The sequence below is a fragment of the Crocodylus siamensis genome, chromosome 10 (genome assembly GCF_052110815.1).
Source record: "Crocodylus siamensis isolate JL-2025a chromosome 10, ASM5211081v1, whole genome shotgun sequence".
NCBI classification, from domain to species: Eukaryota; Metazoa; Chordata; order Crocodylia; family Crocodylidae; genus Crocodylus; species Crocodylus siamensis.
The window spans coordinates 71,311,843-71,326,936 of NC_143404.1; the positions used below are offsets into that span (position 1 = coordinate 71,311,843).

The following is a 15,094-nucleotide window of genomic DNA, read 5'->3' on the forward strand; positions in this document are numbered from 1 at the left end:
TCCCATGGAAATGAGCCATAAGAATGAGGCCCGCTCTGGCTGCATGGAGCAATAAGGCACATTCGGCTGACAAGGCACTCTGCGCTCGCTCAGCTGCGCTGACGAAAACCAAGATAAGCATGTTCGTACCACGTCCCCAGCATAACGGCCCTGAGCCTGAACTGAATCTCAATAGGAACATAACTTGTTCCCAATCCTGTTCGCATACCCAGAGAACGTACAGCCGACTAATCAAAGTACAGCACCATGTCCAGCCACCGCCCCATGAGAAAGAGGTCAAGAGTCATGCTGTTCTTCCGACGGCCTGCCTCCAGAAGTGTGGTTTTTAGCGGTGTGCTTCTGGACACATTTGCTTTCTATCTGCACAGCTAACCCCAGCATGGCCTCAATAGCAACAGCTAGGACAATGGAGAATGAAAGAGCCTATTTAGGTCTGCGGGCCAGAATCAGCTGCTGGGTGTGGAGTGGCCAGTTCCGCTGCAAGAAAGGCAGTATTGTTTTCCTAAGACTACTGAATGAAAAAGAACAAAACAGAAAACCCCCGTCCCTTCCCGTCAAATTCCATGTCAGAAAGAAATAAGTTCATTCAATCTGCCAAAGCAGGCAGTTCCTGATAGAAACATGGGACAACTCACCATTACATGCATCACATTTTTTAGGAATCCCCAAGGATGCGCAGAGTTTTTGGATGTAGCCGTGTTGGTCTAAGGCACAGGCAGGCCAGGTTCTTTGGGTCTATGAAACTATGTGATCTCTTTTATTAGACCAGCTGAGCAGCTGGAACAAAGTTCTTTGCAAGCTTTCAGGCACAAGTACCCTTCTTCAAGGAGGTGAAGACATATCTACCTAAATACTGCCACGTGACAAAAAGTGTCTCAGAAGCATCATTTAGAAATAGCAACTTTTCATTACAGCAGTAGACCTTCAAAGGCCAGGTGCCACCATGGAAGAGGTTTAGGAGCATACCAGCTACTGTAGTTACAAAGAATAATATCACATCAAAAGTAATTATAACAAGCTGCAGGGTAAGCCCTTTGGCAAGACAGAGAGGCCAACAGTTAGCATATAATCCTTTACAAACAGAAAAACATTAGAGCTGGTGCTATGCCCAGAGAGAAAGTGCAGAAGAAATCACATAATAGTGTGACTGAAGATCACTTTGGTCCTGCTTCCTTTCCTCCTGCACAGACAGCTTTCTTTCGCCTCCTTGCTGCCAGAGATGACTTTTGTTTCCCAAGATTTCGGGAACATTGGTACTTCTTAAACCTTTACAGCCGACATTTCCAAGCAGCATATTTTTCTGGAAAAGGCTGCATATGGCAGAGCTCTTCCAAATCAAAGGGTGTAAGCTATCTGACACGGCTGAATCCAGGACACTACGCTGAATGAACTAGGGCATGACACCACTGAAAAATTCATCAGTTCAAAAGGCCACCAGGCTTCTACTTTAACTGCTTCATTCATTTTGCCGTAATTTAGTTTCTGCGTCATTGACTAAATGTCCAAATATTGACTTTGGCCTTCTGAATGTTTTCATATTAAACAAGAAAGCACTGAGCATAAATGCAGCAGTGATGATTATACAAACCCACACCACCATTGTGCACAGGAGCCAACTTTTAATCTGCTGGTCGGGGGCCTAAAATGATGCCCCCCCCACCTCTGGGTGGCACGGCCGGAGCAGAGCTGAGCAGAGCCCTTTGAGGGTACAGGGGGTGGATGTGGGCACTTGGAGCTCCAGGCCCCCAGGAGCCTTGTGCCAACCACACTGCCATGGCAAGGCGCCCCCTGTCTGCCCAGCAGCAGTGGAGGGCACAATTCCGTGCCACCACCCCTGCTTTTGCTGGGTGGGCAGGGGACACCTTGCCATGGCAGTGTAGAGCTCCCAGGGGAAAGCCAGTAGGTCGGGAAGTTCTGACCCCACAGCAGGCAGCCCACATCCACCTCCACCCTGTGCACAAAACTGGGGGGAGGGGCATTTGCCCCCCCCATGACTGCCTCTCCAGCAGCCCCTTCTCCACCCCTGAATGAGCTGCTTGTGATTCTCTCCTGCTCCCTGCCTTGGCCCCAATGCAGTGGTCTGGCTGAGCAGTGCCCTGGGGCCAGCCTCTGCCCCAGTCCCTTCCTCACTGTGGGGGCTGCAATCTGCCCCCCACCTCATTTCCCCCCACAGACTTAGCTGCAGGCAGCTGGGGGAGCTGCTCTCCGCAGCTGCCTGGACCTGTATTCCAGCCATGAGCTTGTGTGCATGCGTGTACATGCATGTGGTGCCCCTGGCGTCCCGCTCCCTGCAGCTCCTTGCAGACGAGAACTCTGCCAGCTTGCAAGGTGAAACCCACCATTTCCCGCGTTTTTCCATGGTGAACGGAAAACCAGGATCCCAGCACAATACTGGGAATCTAAAACAATTGCTGTGGTGGACTCGTGCTGCCTGGGATTGGGACTTTATGTTCCCAGAATGGGAACATATCTCAGTTCTGCCCAGCTAGGGGTGGGTGGTCACCCTAGCCTCTTCCCAAGAGGGGCCAAGGCCTTTGTGCCCCCACATACTCGGCGCCTATGCTGTTGTCACATATGGGGAACAGAAGGCTTCAGGAAACTGCTTGAACCATAACCAATGAGAAAAACAGTTACACAAAGTTTGTTCCAATTTCATCAGCAGCTTTTGGGAAAAGTTCAGTTCAACTTGCTCTACAGTGACTCAAACAGGGAGAGTAATGAGAAATGGCCAAATTCTAGGAATTAAGTGACCTCAGTCTAGAGAGTCAGCCATTTTTCAAGTGCAAAATATTTCAAGCTAGATGCTTTTGATTTTGAACTCCGAGTTCTTCAAACATCTTTGCCGCTCTGTCGTCATATGTCTGAACACAAAGGCTTGGGCATGAACGTCAGTTCACTGACCCATGTGAACTTCCAAATTTACTACATCCACCTTCCCAATCAAACATACACATGCTTGTTATTCTATAATTCTGCAACAGGTGACAGTGCAGAATGCCCGTGTTGTCTTGGTGCGCTATTGGTCCACCACTAGCACACCCCTATAGGTTCTCTCTTTTACAAGTTTTCTGCATTCCATAAATAAACCAAAAAAACCCAGTTGAGATAATCTCAGTCTACTTCTGCTTCTAACTGAAGCTTACTCTTTCGAGGGAAGAGCTCATCTGCCCAAACAGAGCTAGGTTAACATGCTATTTGTACAGTGCAAGATTGTAGCTCCTCCTGGTGGGGACCAGAAATAACTGAATCATATTTAAGTCTGACTTCTCCAAAAGGGATATCTATATGCATGAGCTTAAAACAGCATCTGACAAGGGTAAAGAAACAGCAGTGTAGAATTTCACATTCCTTCATTATCAACTTGGTAAAAATATCAGAATTAAACAGCTGCCTAAGTCTTTTATAGCTTGCTTCTGAATATTACAAGGCAGTTCAGCATTTCCCATAAATGTACTTTCTGTCTGCAAGATGCAGTGAAAGGCCAGTCCTGGAAGCTAAGAAGTTATACTCACTACGAAGATCCTTTTAGAGATCCTCATGTGAAGAGAAAATTCAGAACAGTGCTAATTCAGGATTTTTTAAGCAGGCTGCCCTCCATAATCCACGTGGACCAGAGTGACATGAGAATAAACAATCTCTAACCTGAGAAAACCAACAGCAACAGCTGTACTCACTCCTTAATGTTCAGAGTGAAAGGCACAAAGCCTCTGTTCAAAATTATCTGAGGACAAACTGGGAGCAATGCTCCTTGATTCAATGATTAGGTAGACATGTCTATAGCATGCCAACTCCCACATAGGTAAAAGAGCGGTCCAAAGACAGAAGAGACTTCTTTAATGTCTTTCCACATTCTCTAACAATGTTTCAGTCTTTTAGAAGTAAAAATGAAGATGCCAGATAGAATCATTTACCTGGATAATGTCTGAAAGTTTATGTAATCCAGATGTGTTGATAAATATCCCAGTACCTACAGAGGACAGCATGTTATTATTAAAATACCATCTAATGCCAAAATATAAATGAATCAAGCAGATTTCCATGACTGTTTGGGGTGCAAAAATTGAAACATAACAGGATTTCAGCGTTTTGTTTGGTCTCTGACATGCACTTAGAAGCAACCTTCGTGCCACTTGTATTTACTTGTAATCAGTCCCAAACATACTATGGAGCTCTTTTAAAGTAGGAGCGTGGAGTTTTGGAAACAGACAATTAGCCGGGACTTCTCTAAGGAACCTTATGCCACCTCACTTGGTTGAATACTAAGTCATCTGGACTACAACCCATGGAGTACCATCGCCTAATTAAGGTAACAGAACTGTACTGCAAATGCAGGTAACCCGTCATCTTGCATGACTTTGTCAACTAGGCAAGTAGGTGGGCATTCAAGAATAAATAACATTTTAAATGACTTTCCATGTACTGAAATCAAGACAGAGATAAGCAGGTAGAAATTACTGAGCAGCTTTTCAGAAGCTTAGAGAGCAGTTAATACTGACTTGATTAAAAAACAATACAAAAAGAACTGACCATAATTTGTAATGTAACGGGCTCAAACTGGCACCTGCTGCAGATGCTAATGCCTTTGCGTTTGTGACAACAGGGAGAGGGATATAGCCAGCAAAGGATAGGAGGCTTGAAGACTGAAAGTTCAGATATGAAGAAGAATCAGCTCTCTCCATTCCCATAAGTTACATAAATACAACTTCTAGCCAGAGTGCAGGAGGCATAAAGAGGGAATATAGACTAGGAATAAAAGGTAAAGAGGCAGCAGCAGACAGGTTCACAAAGGCTCTCTCGTTAGGCTGACAGCCTGTGCTCTAGTGACCATGCTTCTCAACAAATACTTTTAATCAAGGTTGCTAACTGAGAATCAGCTTGACCATTTTTTGAAGAGGTGTAAAAGCAAGCAGTCAAATCTTTTTCTTGCAGAAGGACAAGAGAAGAACAAACCTATCAATCAAAGAAGTTAAGAAACTAAAGCAGAAGTGTGTTAGTCATTCAGGAAAAGGGCAAAGTGTCAGCAGCTTTTCATTTTTCCTGAATCGTAACTCAAGGATAGCCATCATCAGGTCAAGAAGCTCCCCTCATACTTGCTCTAGTTTTGGCTGTCTGGAGAACAATGCACTTAAGGCACATGCATTTGTGCACACTCAGCTTTTGTACCAGGTGCCATCTCAGAAATACGGTTTGTCATCAAAATGGACATGAAAACACACAGTCCAATAAAAGCAATGAAATCTGTGTTAACCTTGATGATATGCTACACTTCCAACTGGTAGTATTTTGGTTTTTTATAACTACAGAGGTATGGGCACAATAGGTCCAGCTTTGTTCAAAGTTCCCATTTTCCTTTTGTTCCAAAATTATGCAGGTTCCTGTTTATTTGCAACTGAGGGAAACTACTATCAGGTATTACCCATAGAACCGAGCAATGTACTAAATGCAGTGACAATCTTATACTTACGGCCTGACAGAAACTGTAAAATCTGTTCCAGTGACTCCAAGAGAGACGATTTTGTCTGGAAAGTAATCTGGGCCTCTGCAAACAGATCAAAGATGTAGCTGCAAATTCAGAAAGAAAAGCACAAGTGGGCAAAACTTGCAAATAACCATTTATTACTCCAAAAGAATACGACTTCTCCCTAGTAGCTCACTGTACTCCCTTCTCCATGATGTGTGGGGTTAACAAAGTATGAAAAACAAACAAAACTCTACTGCAAGATTATGTCAGCATATTTTGGCTTGAAAGCTCATTTACTCTGAAAAACACATCATGTACAAACACTTTCCATGAACAATGAATGTAACTGCAAGCGTAGCAAAACCTCTGCAACTTTTCAGCAGAGTCAGAGCTGGGGGACAGCTCACTTGTGTCACCCCAAATCACCTAATAGTTACAGTGGATCGACTGCTGCATGCTCTACAGAAATAGTTCCCTCTTAACATGAGAAGTGTACAGTTGTCCACACCCAAAGACCTTCTTCACGTTCAGCATACCACAATGCACACATGCACACACCCTCTATATGGGGGTTTGCAAACTGTATCTTACTGTTTTTATACAAGCTGTGGCTCCAGCTTATAACAGGCATCAGTGCTCCCTGCCATTAGTAAATAGTGAAAGGCTAGCACAGCAAACTGAATCAGAGTAGGAGAATACTGTAGAGTCCATCATATAATAAACCACTTGCTATCCTTCCAGCCTTCTACAAGACACCAGAGGCGTGGTGCTAAGTCATTCTGGGTCAAATTTGACACATGCCATGTTTCCTGTCGTCTAATACTGACTGTTCTTTGGATTTAAAACAGTCAACTACTTACTCAACATGGAAGCAAATAAGTAAAATAAGGAACATTTCTGAGACCTCATAAAAAATACGCCATGCTCATAACGATGACAGTCTGAGAGCCATGGGGCTCTTTAGCCTGGAAAAGCGCAGGCTCAGGGGTGATCTGATGGCCACCTATAAGTTTATCGGGGTGACCACCAGGATCTGGGGGAACGTCTGTTCACCAGAGCGCCCCAAGGGACGACGAGGTCGAACGGTCACAAACTCCTGCAAGACCGTTTCAGGCTGGACATAAGGAAGAATTTCTTTACTGTCCGAGCCCCCAAGGTCTGGAGCAGTCTGCCAGCGGAGGTGGTTCAAGCACCTACATTGAACACCTTCAGGAGCAAATTGGATGCTTATCTGGCTGGGATCCCGTGACCCCAGCTGACTGCCTGCCCTTTGGGCAGGGGGCTGGACTCGATGATCTCCCGAGGTCCCTTCCAGCCCTAATGTCTATGAAATCTATGTCTATGAAATAACAGCAGTTAATTATAAAAATCATGTCCAGAGCCAGAACAACATAACTAATGTTAAAAACAGCTAACTGTTTTGGCACGCTTCTTGCTATTCACTCAGTTGGAGTTTTCTATTTAAAAGCATGGAGTTACTTTCAAGAGGCTTTTTAGAGGAGTTGCTCACAACCCAGATATTCTTCACTGGGCTGGAAATTCCCTCTCCCTCTAACACACTAATAAAGAATAGCAATCTTGGAATGAAAATCTCTGAGTGGCACCTACCTCCCTTCCTTAGTGACACCCTTTTCGTTGCCTGGCAGCTCCACAGCATCGATAGCATTTTCCAGCTGGAGAAGAATCTCTGCAAAACAACCGAGACATAAAACGGTAATACGGTTCCCAGAATCGAAACATTCAGAACTCATCTAAACCCCGCTTGTAAATGCCCACAGTTAAGAAGATTGTCACCTAGTTCTAGTTCCAGAATCCGAGCTTCTGTAACCAGTCTGGGATTGCAAAACAGATTAAATATAAATGATTTAATTCCACTTTTAGTGATTTCAACCAGTCAGTTTCTAAACCTTCACATTGCTTATGTTTATCTTTTCTTATGTTTATGTCAGGAGAACAGACCTTATGACGACAGGCTGGGAGCCACGGGGCTCTTCAGCCTGGAAAAGCGCAGGCTCAGGGGTGGTCTGATGGCCACCTATAAGTTTATTGGGGTGACCACCAGGATCTGGGGGAACGTTTGTTCACCAGAGCGCCCCATGGGATGACGAGGTTGAATGGTTATAAACTACTGCAAGATCATTTCAGGCTGGACATAAGGAAGAATTTCTTTCCTGTCCGAACCCCCAAGGTCTGGAGCAGCCTGCCATCGGAGGTTGTTCAGGCACCTACATTGAGCACCTTCAAGAGGAAACTGGATCCTTATCTTGCTGGGATCCTATGACCCCAGCTGACTTCCTGACCCTGGGGCAGGGAGCTGGACTTGATGATCTTCCAAGGTCCCTTCCAGCCCTAATGTTTATGAAATCTATGAAATCTTATATGCCACCAAAGGACTTAATGACCATTTACTAACTGAACCTTACAGCAGCCCCAAGGAATTTAATAATCAAGCGTAGCTCTCCATTTCGCAACTGGAAAGACTCAGGTTAAAATTAGACAAATATGAGGAAACGCCCTATAAAAGACACAGCAAAGCTCGTGAAATGTCGATTATGAAATCTTCGTAAAGCAGTGGAACACATGTCCATTTGTTCCCCTGCGTACACAAGGGGCTCTGGCCTTTATTGGAATGAGCTAGTAAAAGAAATGTTAATAAATGCAAACTAAACATCTTCGCTATCACTGACTCTCATGGGTAGGCTACCTCTGCATCTCTGGCTCAGTAAGGGCCTCTTCAGTTCAGTGAGTAGGTCACTTTCTCAGTGTACCCAGGAGATGAAGGTTATGGAACCATAAACATACATGCTTTAAGATGGACAGTCAACAACTACAGAGAAAAGAATGGTTTTCATCAGTGGATTTCAAAATACTTTATATCTAGATCCCCATTTTCCAGATGGGGAAAACAAGGTACAGAAAGGTAAAGTGTCCTGGCCAAGTAGGCAATGGCAGAGCCAGAAAGAGAACCTACCTGCGCTCTACCTACAAGGCAGCACTCTCGTTCCGTAACAACAGCCTTTAAACCAAAGGCATCCAGTGACACAGCGAATTGAGTTTTAAGAGCCACACTGCTCTGTGACGCTCTAAAATACCTTTGCTGAGCTGCCACTTCTTATTGAGAAAGTATTGTGCTAAAATGAGAGCCTAACAAAGAGGCAAAAATAGTAACATTAACAGCTCAACCTAATGGATGAAATATTGGCACAATGCCTAAATAATTGTTATGATTAATTTGAAATTGTAGGGTGGAACTATGGAAGTACACATTTAGTTTGTAACAATAATGTTTTAAATCCCTAACAGAAGAATTCTGTGTATAGCTGCAGACTACATGGCATATCAGTCTAGTGATGGGGGAAACCCTCATGCTTTCTGGCTTGCCAAGTTAAAGTTTTCCATTTTTATTTTTCCACTCTACAGTCCCAGATTACACATCCAAGCTTCCTTCCACTACCAGGCAAGAACACAAGCAACCTGAATGGATTGATTAACCTGTTTCCTTTATATGCTGGGGAAGTGTCCTAAAACCAAGGTGCTTTGGAATCAAAAGTTTGCTCCATGATTGCCAGTTCTTTTCTATCCCCACCACACGATCTTTTTGCAAGGGATGAAAATGTTTCTGATTAAAAGGGCAGACTCTTGACCACCAACTATTGCTGGCTAGTAAAACTCATTACAGCAAAATGGCAAAACGAATGCATTGCCAAACAAGTGATGGATTACAAATCAAGAACACCCCAGCAACTGAAAAAAAATGAATAACTCTTCTACCAGCTAAATAAACCTCTACGCTTTACTCAGTAGCACACTCAGTATTCAAAAGAATGAAACACGTCATTGATATGGTCTGGTTTAAGATGCAGTAAGGCTAAGACAGGAACAAGCAAAGGGTGCAGGAGTGTCAATTGACATAGTCTTGATTCATGCCCTGATTAAGCTTGGCACAGGCAGATAACCAAAATAAAAACCTTCTCAAATGATTTCAGGGAAACGTACTTAAGTGATAAGTAACTACAAGCACGGGCAATAAGACTCTCTGGGATATTAATAAGAAGAACGTTAGGAACTGAATGGAGTTACATCTGCACAAATGCCACTGTAACAACTATCAAATTAAAATAAGGTAAAAGCATAGTTCAGTACTAGCCAATTCCAAATGTAGTATTTTGTATTCCTAGGGGTTCCGATATTTATATATTACATAAGTGATGAGTACATAGAACAGCTAGATATTGGAGGTACAGGGGTTAATTCCTGAAGGAGAGGCTGGGGGGACAGAGTTAGATGGAAAATTCATTAATGACTGGCTGCCTTACCTGAGCAGCTCCAGATCTCTTCATGACAACTGTGGACACTAGATACTTTGTCTTTTTCTCCCATTTCTCTTATCCATGATTGTTGGTGATTTTGGCTTGTTTTCACTCATAACAACTTTGTACATTGCCCTCAGTGTGTCAGTGCCTCCATACCCCATTTAACTAACCTCAAGCCAGAGCAGAACTGGGGAAGCCTTCCCAAATCTCAGTGGTGCAGTTCATTCTTAAAATACAGCTGTACACGTGGTCAAATTGTCTAATGAAAATGGAAAAACTTTCACCTCTAATGAAGAAAAGTTGTCAAAGGAAGAGCTGGGTGTTCTTGATTAAAAAAATCATTACCCAGAGTACTTTTGGCTACTCTCAGTAGCAAGTCTGTTAAGATAAAAGAAGTAACGAATGGAACTTACTCTTTATCTTTGCTATATCTTCAAGCTCCATGCCCAAACCTGGTAAAGGAGGGAAAGCAATTCAATCTTAACTGCCCAAGGGTGAATAAATGTTCAGATACTTGAAGCTACTATTCCTTATCTTAATCCCATTTTTTTCAGCCAGTATGTTTTAGTTCTCCACATGAAACAAGGCTTGCCTACTGCCTTTATAGATACTACAGCTCTTGAAGGCTAAAGCCAGAGTTCATATGACTGTATCTTGCGTATTCTACTTAATTCTTTTTTTAGGCATCATCGCTGTTAAGTAAACTGATCTGTTATCCAGATTCTACTGTCCAGAGACTAATTAAGGGAAAACAAGATTTTTTTTCTAAATTTGTTGCCAGTGACACTCCCTGTGAACCACTGGCTCATAGCTGCCGACTAACCTGAGCTGGTCACCTCCATATTGAATTCAGCATTGATTTCATTCTGTTGAACTACTTTAGCTTGTTCTTCCAGTACTACATTTATAGCATCCATAGCTGAAGCCAGGTCATAGGGAGTCAAGTCAAATGAAGATGATTCTTCACATAACTTCTCCTGGGACATCGATGAAATGGAAGGAAAAAAGTATTAATTTGGCTTGCTTTGGTGTCTTGTATGTACTGGATATTTCCCAGGCTATTTAGTTCCTTCTGGCCTTTGATTAATTAATCTAACCTGCATAATTCAGGTGAACAGATTCCCCCAAAATAATTTCTAACTGAACAAATGTATTTACATAATCCTCCAGTCCTCATTTAAAGATCTCCAGTGATGGAGAATCCACAACAACTCTCGATGGCAAAACGTTCTAAAAATTAAATGCCCTGGCTGTTTAAAGCAGGATTTGGTAAGTCCTGGCATGTATGCCAGAGCATGGCATATGAAGGCAGTTTTCTTGGCACATGTGCCTCAGGGAAGAGGCCGGGGCTGTACTGCCACAACAAGGATTGGGCCCCTCGCAGCTCCCCCATCCGCCCCAAGGTGTGCCTGTCCAGAGCCTGAGCCAGGTGTGGCAGGCAGCTGGGAGGCTGCACCAGGGTCCAGGCAGCCCCAGCTCAGCTCGTTGCTGGTGGTGGGTGCACACACACCTCAGGGCAAATAGCAAGAAAGGGGCCGGGGCTGCACTGCTACAACAAGGATCGGGCCCTTCACAGCTCTCCCACCATCTCCCTGGCATGACAACATCTTTTAAGTTGAGGTTGGGATGTTTTTGGCACCCTACCCAAAAATGTTGCTGACCCCTGGTTTAAAGGCTGCACGTAGGAGCATCAGTTTGTGAAGCTTCAGCTTCTGGCCACTGCAAACCTGTACAACTTTTCCAATTTAGATGGAAGATACTACTCCCTATCTGATATTGCTCCCAATCCTAGTGGGAGCTATTTATCAGTTTTCTATTTCCTTTTCAGATACTTCAAAACCCTCATTAGATTCACTCCTTAACTTACTTTTTGATATACATTATACAATATACAAGCAGCGATCATACTTGTGCCCAATACAAGATAATATAACTAACCTCCCTACTCTTACTTGCACACTCCTATTTGTACAACCAAAGATCATATTCACTCTTTTGGGCCCAGCACTGCATTGGGAGTTCAGGTTCAACGGATTCTCTACCAAGACCCCCAAGTCATCCTCCGGGTCGCTGCTTACCAGGCCTGAATTCCCCATTCCATCTTCAGTCACCTCAACCACACCCCACAAGAAATGGATTTGGGATTATATATACTTTCCAGCAGAAAAAGGGTAAATCCCTCCTACTACCAGCAAATGCAATGCTCCTGGCAGCATTGCTTCAGCAAATCCTGACTAACAAAGGATAAAGTTGTGCAACAAACTCTTGGAGAGTAAATGAAGTGTGCTGCCACTCACAATCCTACTCAAGGGACTCTACAGCACTTTTAACAAAGGGATTTCAGGTAGGTCTATAATACCTATCACTGAGCCCAAGCCGCTTTGTAGCCTATATGCTTCCTAGGCTTAATCACTGGTTTGAAAAGTCCATCCTGCAGTTTTAACATGTAGGTTCTGAAAGCTCTCATCTGCACGGGTCTCTCTGTTCTGTATCCAATGCACTTTGCACAAAGGACAGGATTTACAGAGCTTTACTGATTGTATCTTTACTGCATAATGTTAAAAAATGGAGATTTCATCTCTTGTAGAAACCCAATTAGTAGCAGATTGGGAGCAATATTAGACTCCTGGCATCCTACTGATCATACTACTATACGCAAAAGGCAAAGAATGAATTACCGTGGATACAAGCTTATAGACTACAACAGAACTGCTTTAGTTAATCTTAGTATTCATGCACATTTCATAGAATCATAGAAGTTGGGTCAGGAGGGACCCTGTAGATCTTCAAGTCCGACCCCCTGCCTGGGCAGGAGAAAAACTGGGCTCAAATGATTCCAGCCAGGTAGGCATCAAGCCTCCTCTTAAAGCCCCCCAGGGTAGGAGATTCCCTTGGAAGTTGGTTCCAGATCCTAGCCACTCTGACTGTGAAGTAGTTCTTAAGAATGTCTAATCTAAACCTACTCTCCAACAACTTGTGGCCGTTATTCCTTGTTATGCCGGGGGGCACTCGGGGAAACAAGGTCTCTCCCAAACCCTTCTGGTCCCCCCTAGTGAGTTTATAGATGGTCACCAGGTCCCCCAAGACAGATGAAACCCCATGCATGCCTACTAACCAGCTACCTAAACTATCACAGCAACAGCTGAAATAATTTACAACAGCTTTTGCAGAGATCTAGTAGTAAGACAAATGCCGGGTGTTTTGTTTGTGTGAGGTTGGAGAAATGAGAAATGAAATAACTTACCACATTGTGAGCTTCATCCAGTATTACCACAGTCCCCCTGAGATCTAAATTGTGTGATCTCCGGCTCTAAATGGTTTTAGAAAAGACGGGAAAGAAGGGGAAAGAGTAAGACAGCAATAACAACATAGAAGGATAGGCTGTAGAACTGGATCATGAGGGTTTGTTTATTCTCTATGGAGTAGAGAATTATTGGGTGATTAAATTGTGCAACTTCTTCCCTTCAAGTAGACATTAAGAAGTCATTAGAAAGCAAGTAAAGAGCAAGGCCTCATGTATGTCAGTTGATACTATAAAGCCATCGTATATAAAAGTGATAGTCTGTCTCATGTAGCAAGTTGGAGTCTAAGAAGTAAAGCAAAGGGCATATCTATACTGCTCTAGAATCTGGATTGGTGGTCCACTAGCCTCTGGGTGGAGTTATGGTTTGATTAGGGCCATTAAGTGCTAAACAGCCAAAGAGTTGCCTCCCTAAAATACTGCCTCTTCGTGGACTCCAAACCATCACAGCTGCAATGAGGTGAAGGTAATCAAGCTGGAATCCTTTCAATATAAAAATGTAACTGGCCAAGTATTCTTTGAGAGGGGTTCAGGGATCGGAACTTTTCTATCCATCTTGGCCTAAAACAACTTAATTTGCTGACCTCTGGAGCATGTTGCAAGAGGCAGGATTTTTTAGCAGGGCTGAGGACATACCTCCCAGGATGAGAAAAAGGTAGAAAAGGAGTCATCCCAGAGCTGTCTGGTTGGCCCAATTCCTGTCTGATTGATAGGATAAGATAAAGCTGCTGGGGTTATGTTTAATATTAATCAAGTGTTAAGAAATCTTGGAATCTATCTTTTTTTTCCTTTTTACTATTTATAGCTAAATAAGTATCACAGACATCATAGTTTCTGTTTTATCATCATGGAGTACTTCATCAGATAGTCATTTCAAAATGTGGTATAAATGGCTAAAACACTGAAAGGATGTTGTTTAGTTGCTTTTATGAAGTATTCTATATATTCTGCTTTCAAAACAAGTATCACTTATATGATCATGTCCAGGCATTTATTTTTCCAATACAAACCTCAGAGGTCTTATTTTTATATGTGAAACACAGAGTACCCTCTTAATGCAGCCTGAAAAGGCTAAGCAATATTTCAGAGGCACATTGCATTCCCAGTCAGTCAAGACTCCAACTGTCTAGAGAGCTGACAATAGCAACAAAATAAAGGTTCTCCAGAATGCACGCGAGAAAAATTCTGGCTAGCAACTGACTGAAGGCATGAATTAAAGAAAATTAATGTATTCATGCCCACCAGGCACCAGAAGGGATGTTTGTGTTCTTCAGGGTAAACTTTTCTGAATTAAACTGAGCTGTTGTTAAAAACCATACAAACATACACCTTAACAACAGGGTAAGGAGAAGCCGCCCGAGGTTCTTGGTTAAATAAAGTTGATGCAGTACATGGAGAATTTTGGTTCACATTTAAATGCATCACACAATGAGTTTTCTTGTTTTACACTTTTTGGCAGATCTACTAAAAGCTGATAAAATAGCATATACATTTAAAAAGACAAAGATGTTACCTTTGACTCCAATAAGTAGTTGTACGGCATAAATATAATATCAGCTTGCTGCTTCAGGCTCCGAGATAAATAATAAGGGCAAGCTCTGTTTTAAAAATAAGTAAATAATTATGAACCATAAAACAATACCCATAGAAAGACTAAAAGTGCACTCCCCCTTCATTTATTATGTTTCAGGCTCTCAAGCCTTCCTAATCAGCTTCTTAATGGACTGGAATTGACCCATTAGATCTTAAAGCAGATAGCTTGTTCCATCCATGTGTGCCCATGGTTCAGTAAAAGGGAATATCAGAAATAATATCCACGTGACCAGTGTAGCAAAATAGAGTAAGATACAGAAGGGGAGAAACGCTAATACACTAATGTTTTTCCTCCATAGGCCAAGGTTCACGTGATGGGTTAGATCATTAAATCTATGGCAGCACAGGGTTCAGTCATATGCCTTAGAAAACCACTGTATAGTTTGACACAATTACCAGGCTTTGCTCATGAAAACCTGCCTTACT

At 43.0% G+C, this 15,094-nt stretch overlaps 1 protein-coding gene across 1 annotated transcript in view; it reads right to left on the minus strand.

The window, feature by feature from the left end:
• The window catches only part of RTEL1 (regulator of telomere elongation helicase 1), a 73,770-nt gene that overhangs the window by 49,782 nt on the left and 8,894 nt on the right, over positions 1-15,094 (minus strand). The window contains exons 7-13 of the mRNA XM_090064099.1: positions 14,589-14,673; positions 13,019-13,084; positions 10,598-10,751; positions 10,188-10,226; positions 7,070-7,148; positions 5,465-5,562; positions 3,912-3,967 (exon numbers count right to left, since the gene is read on the minus strand). Coding sequence (XP_089920225.1) covers positions 3,912-3,967; positions 5,465-5,562; positions 7,070-7,148; positions 10,188-10,226; positions 10,598-10,751; positions 13,019-13,084; positions 14,589-14,673 — 577 coding nt within the window. The remainder of the gene's footprint in view (positions 1-3,911; positions 3,968-5,464; positions 5,563-7,069; positions 7,149-10,187; positions 10,227-10,597; positions 10,752-13,018; positions 13,085-14,588; positions 14,674-15,094) is intronic.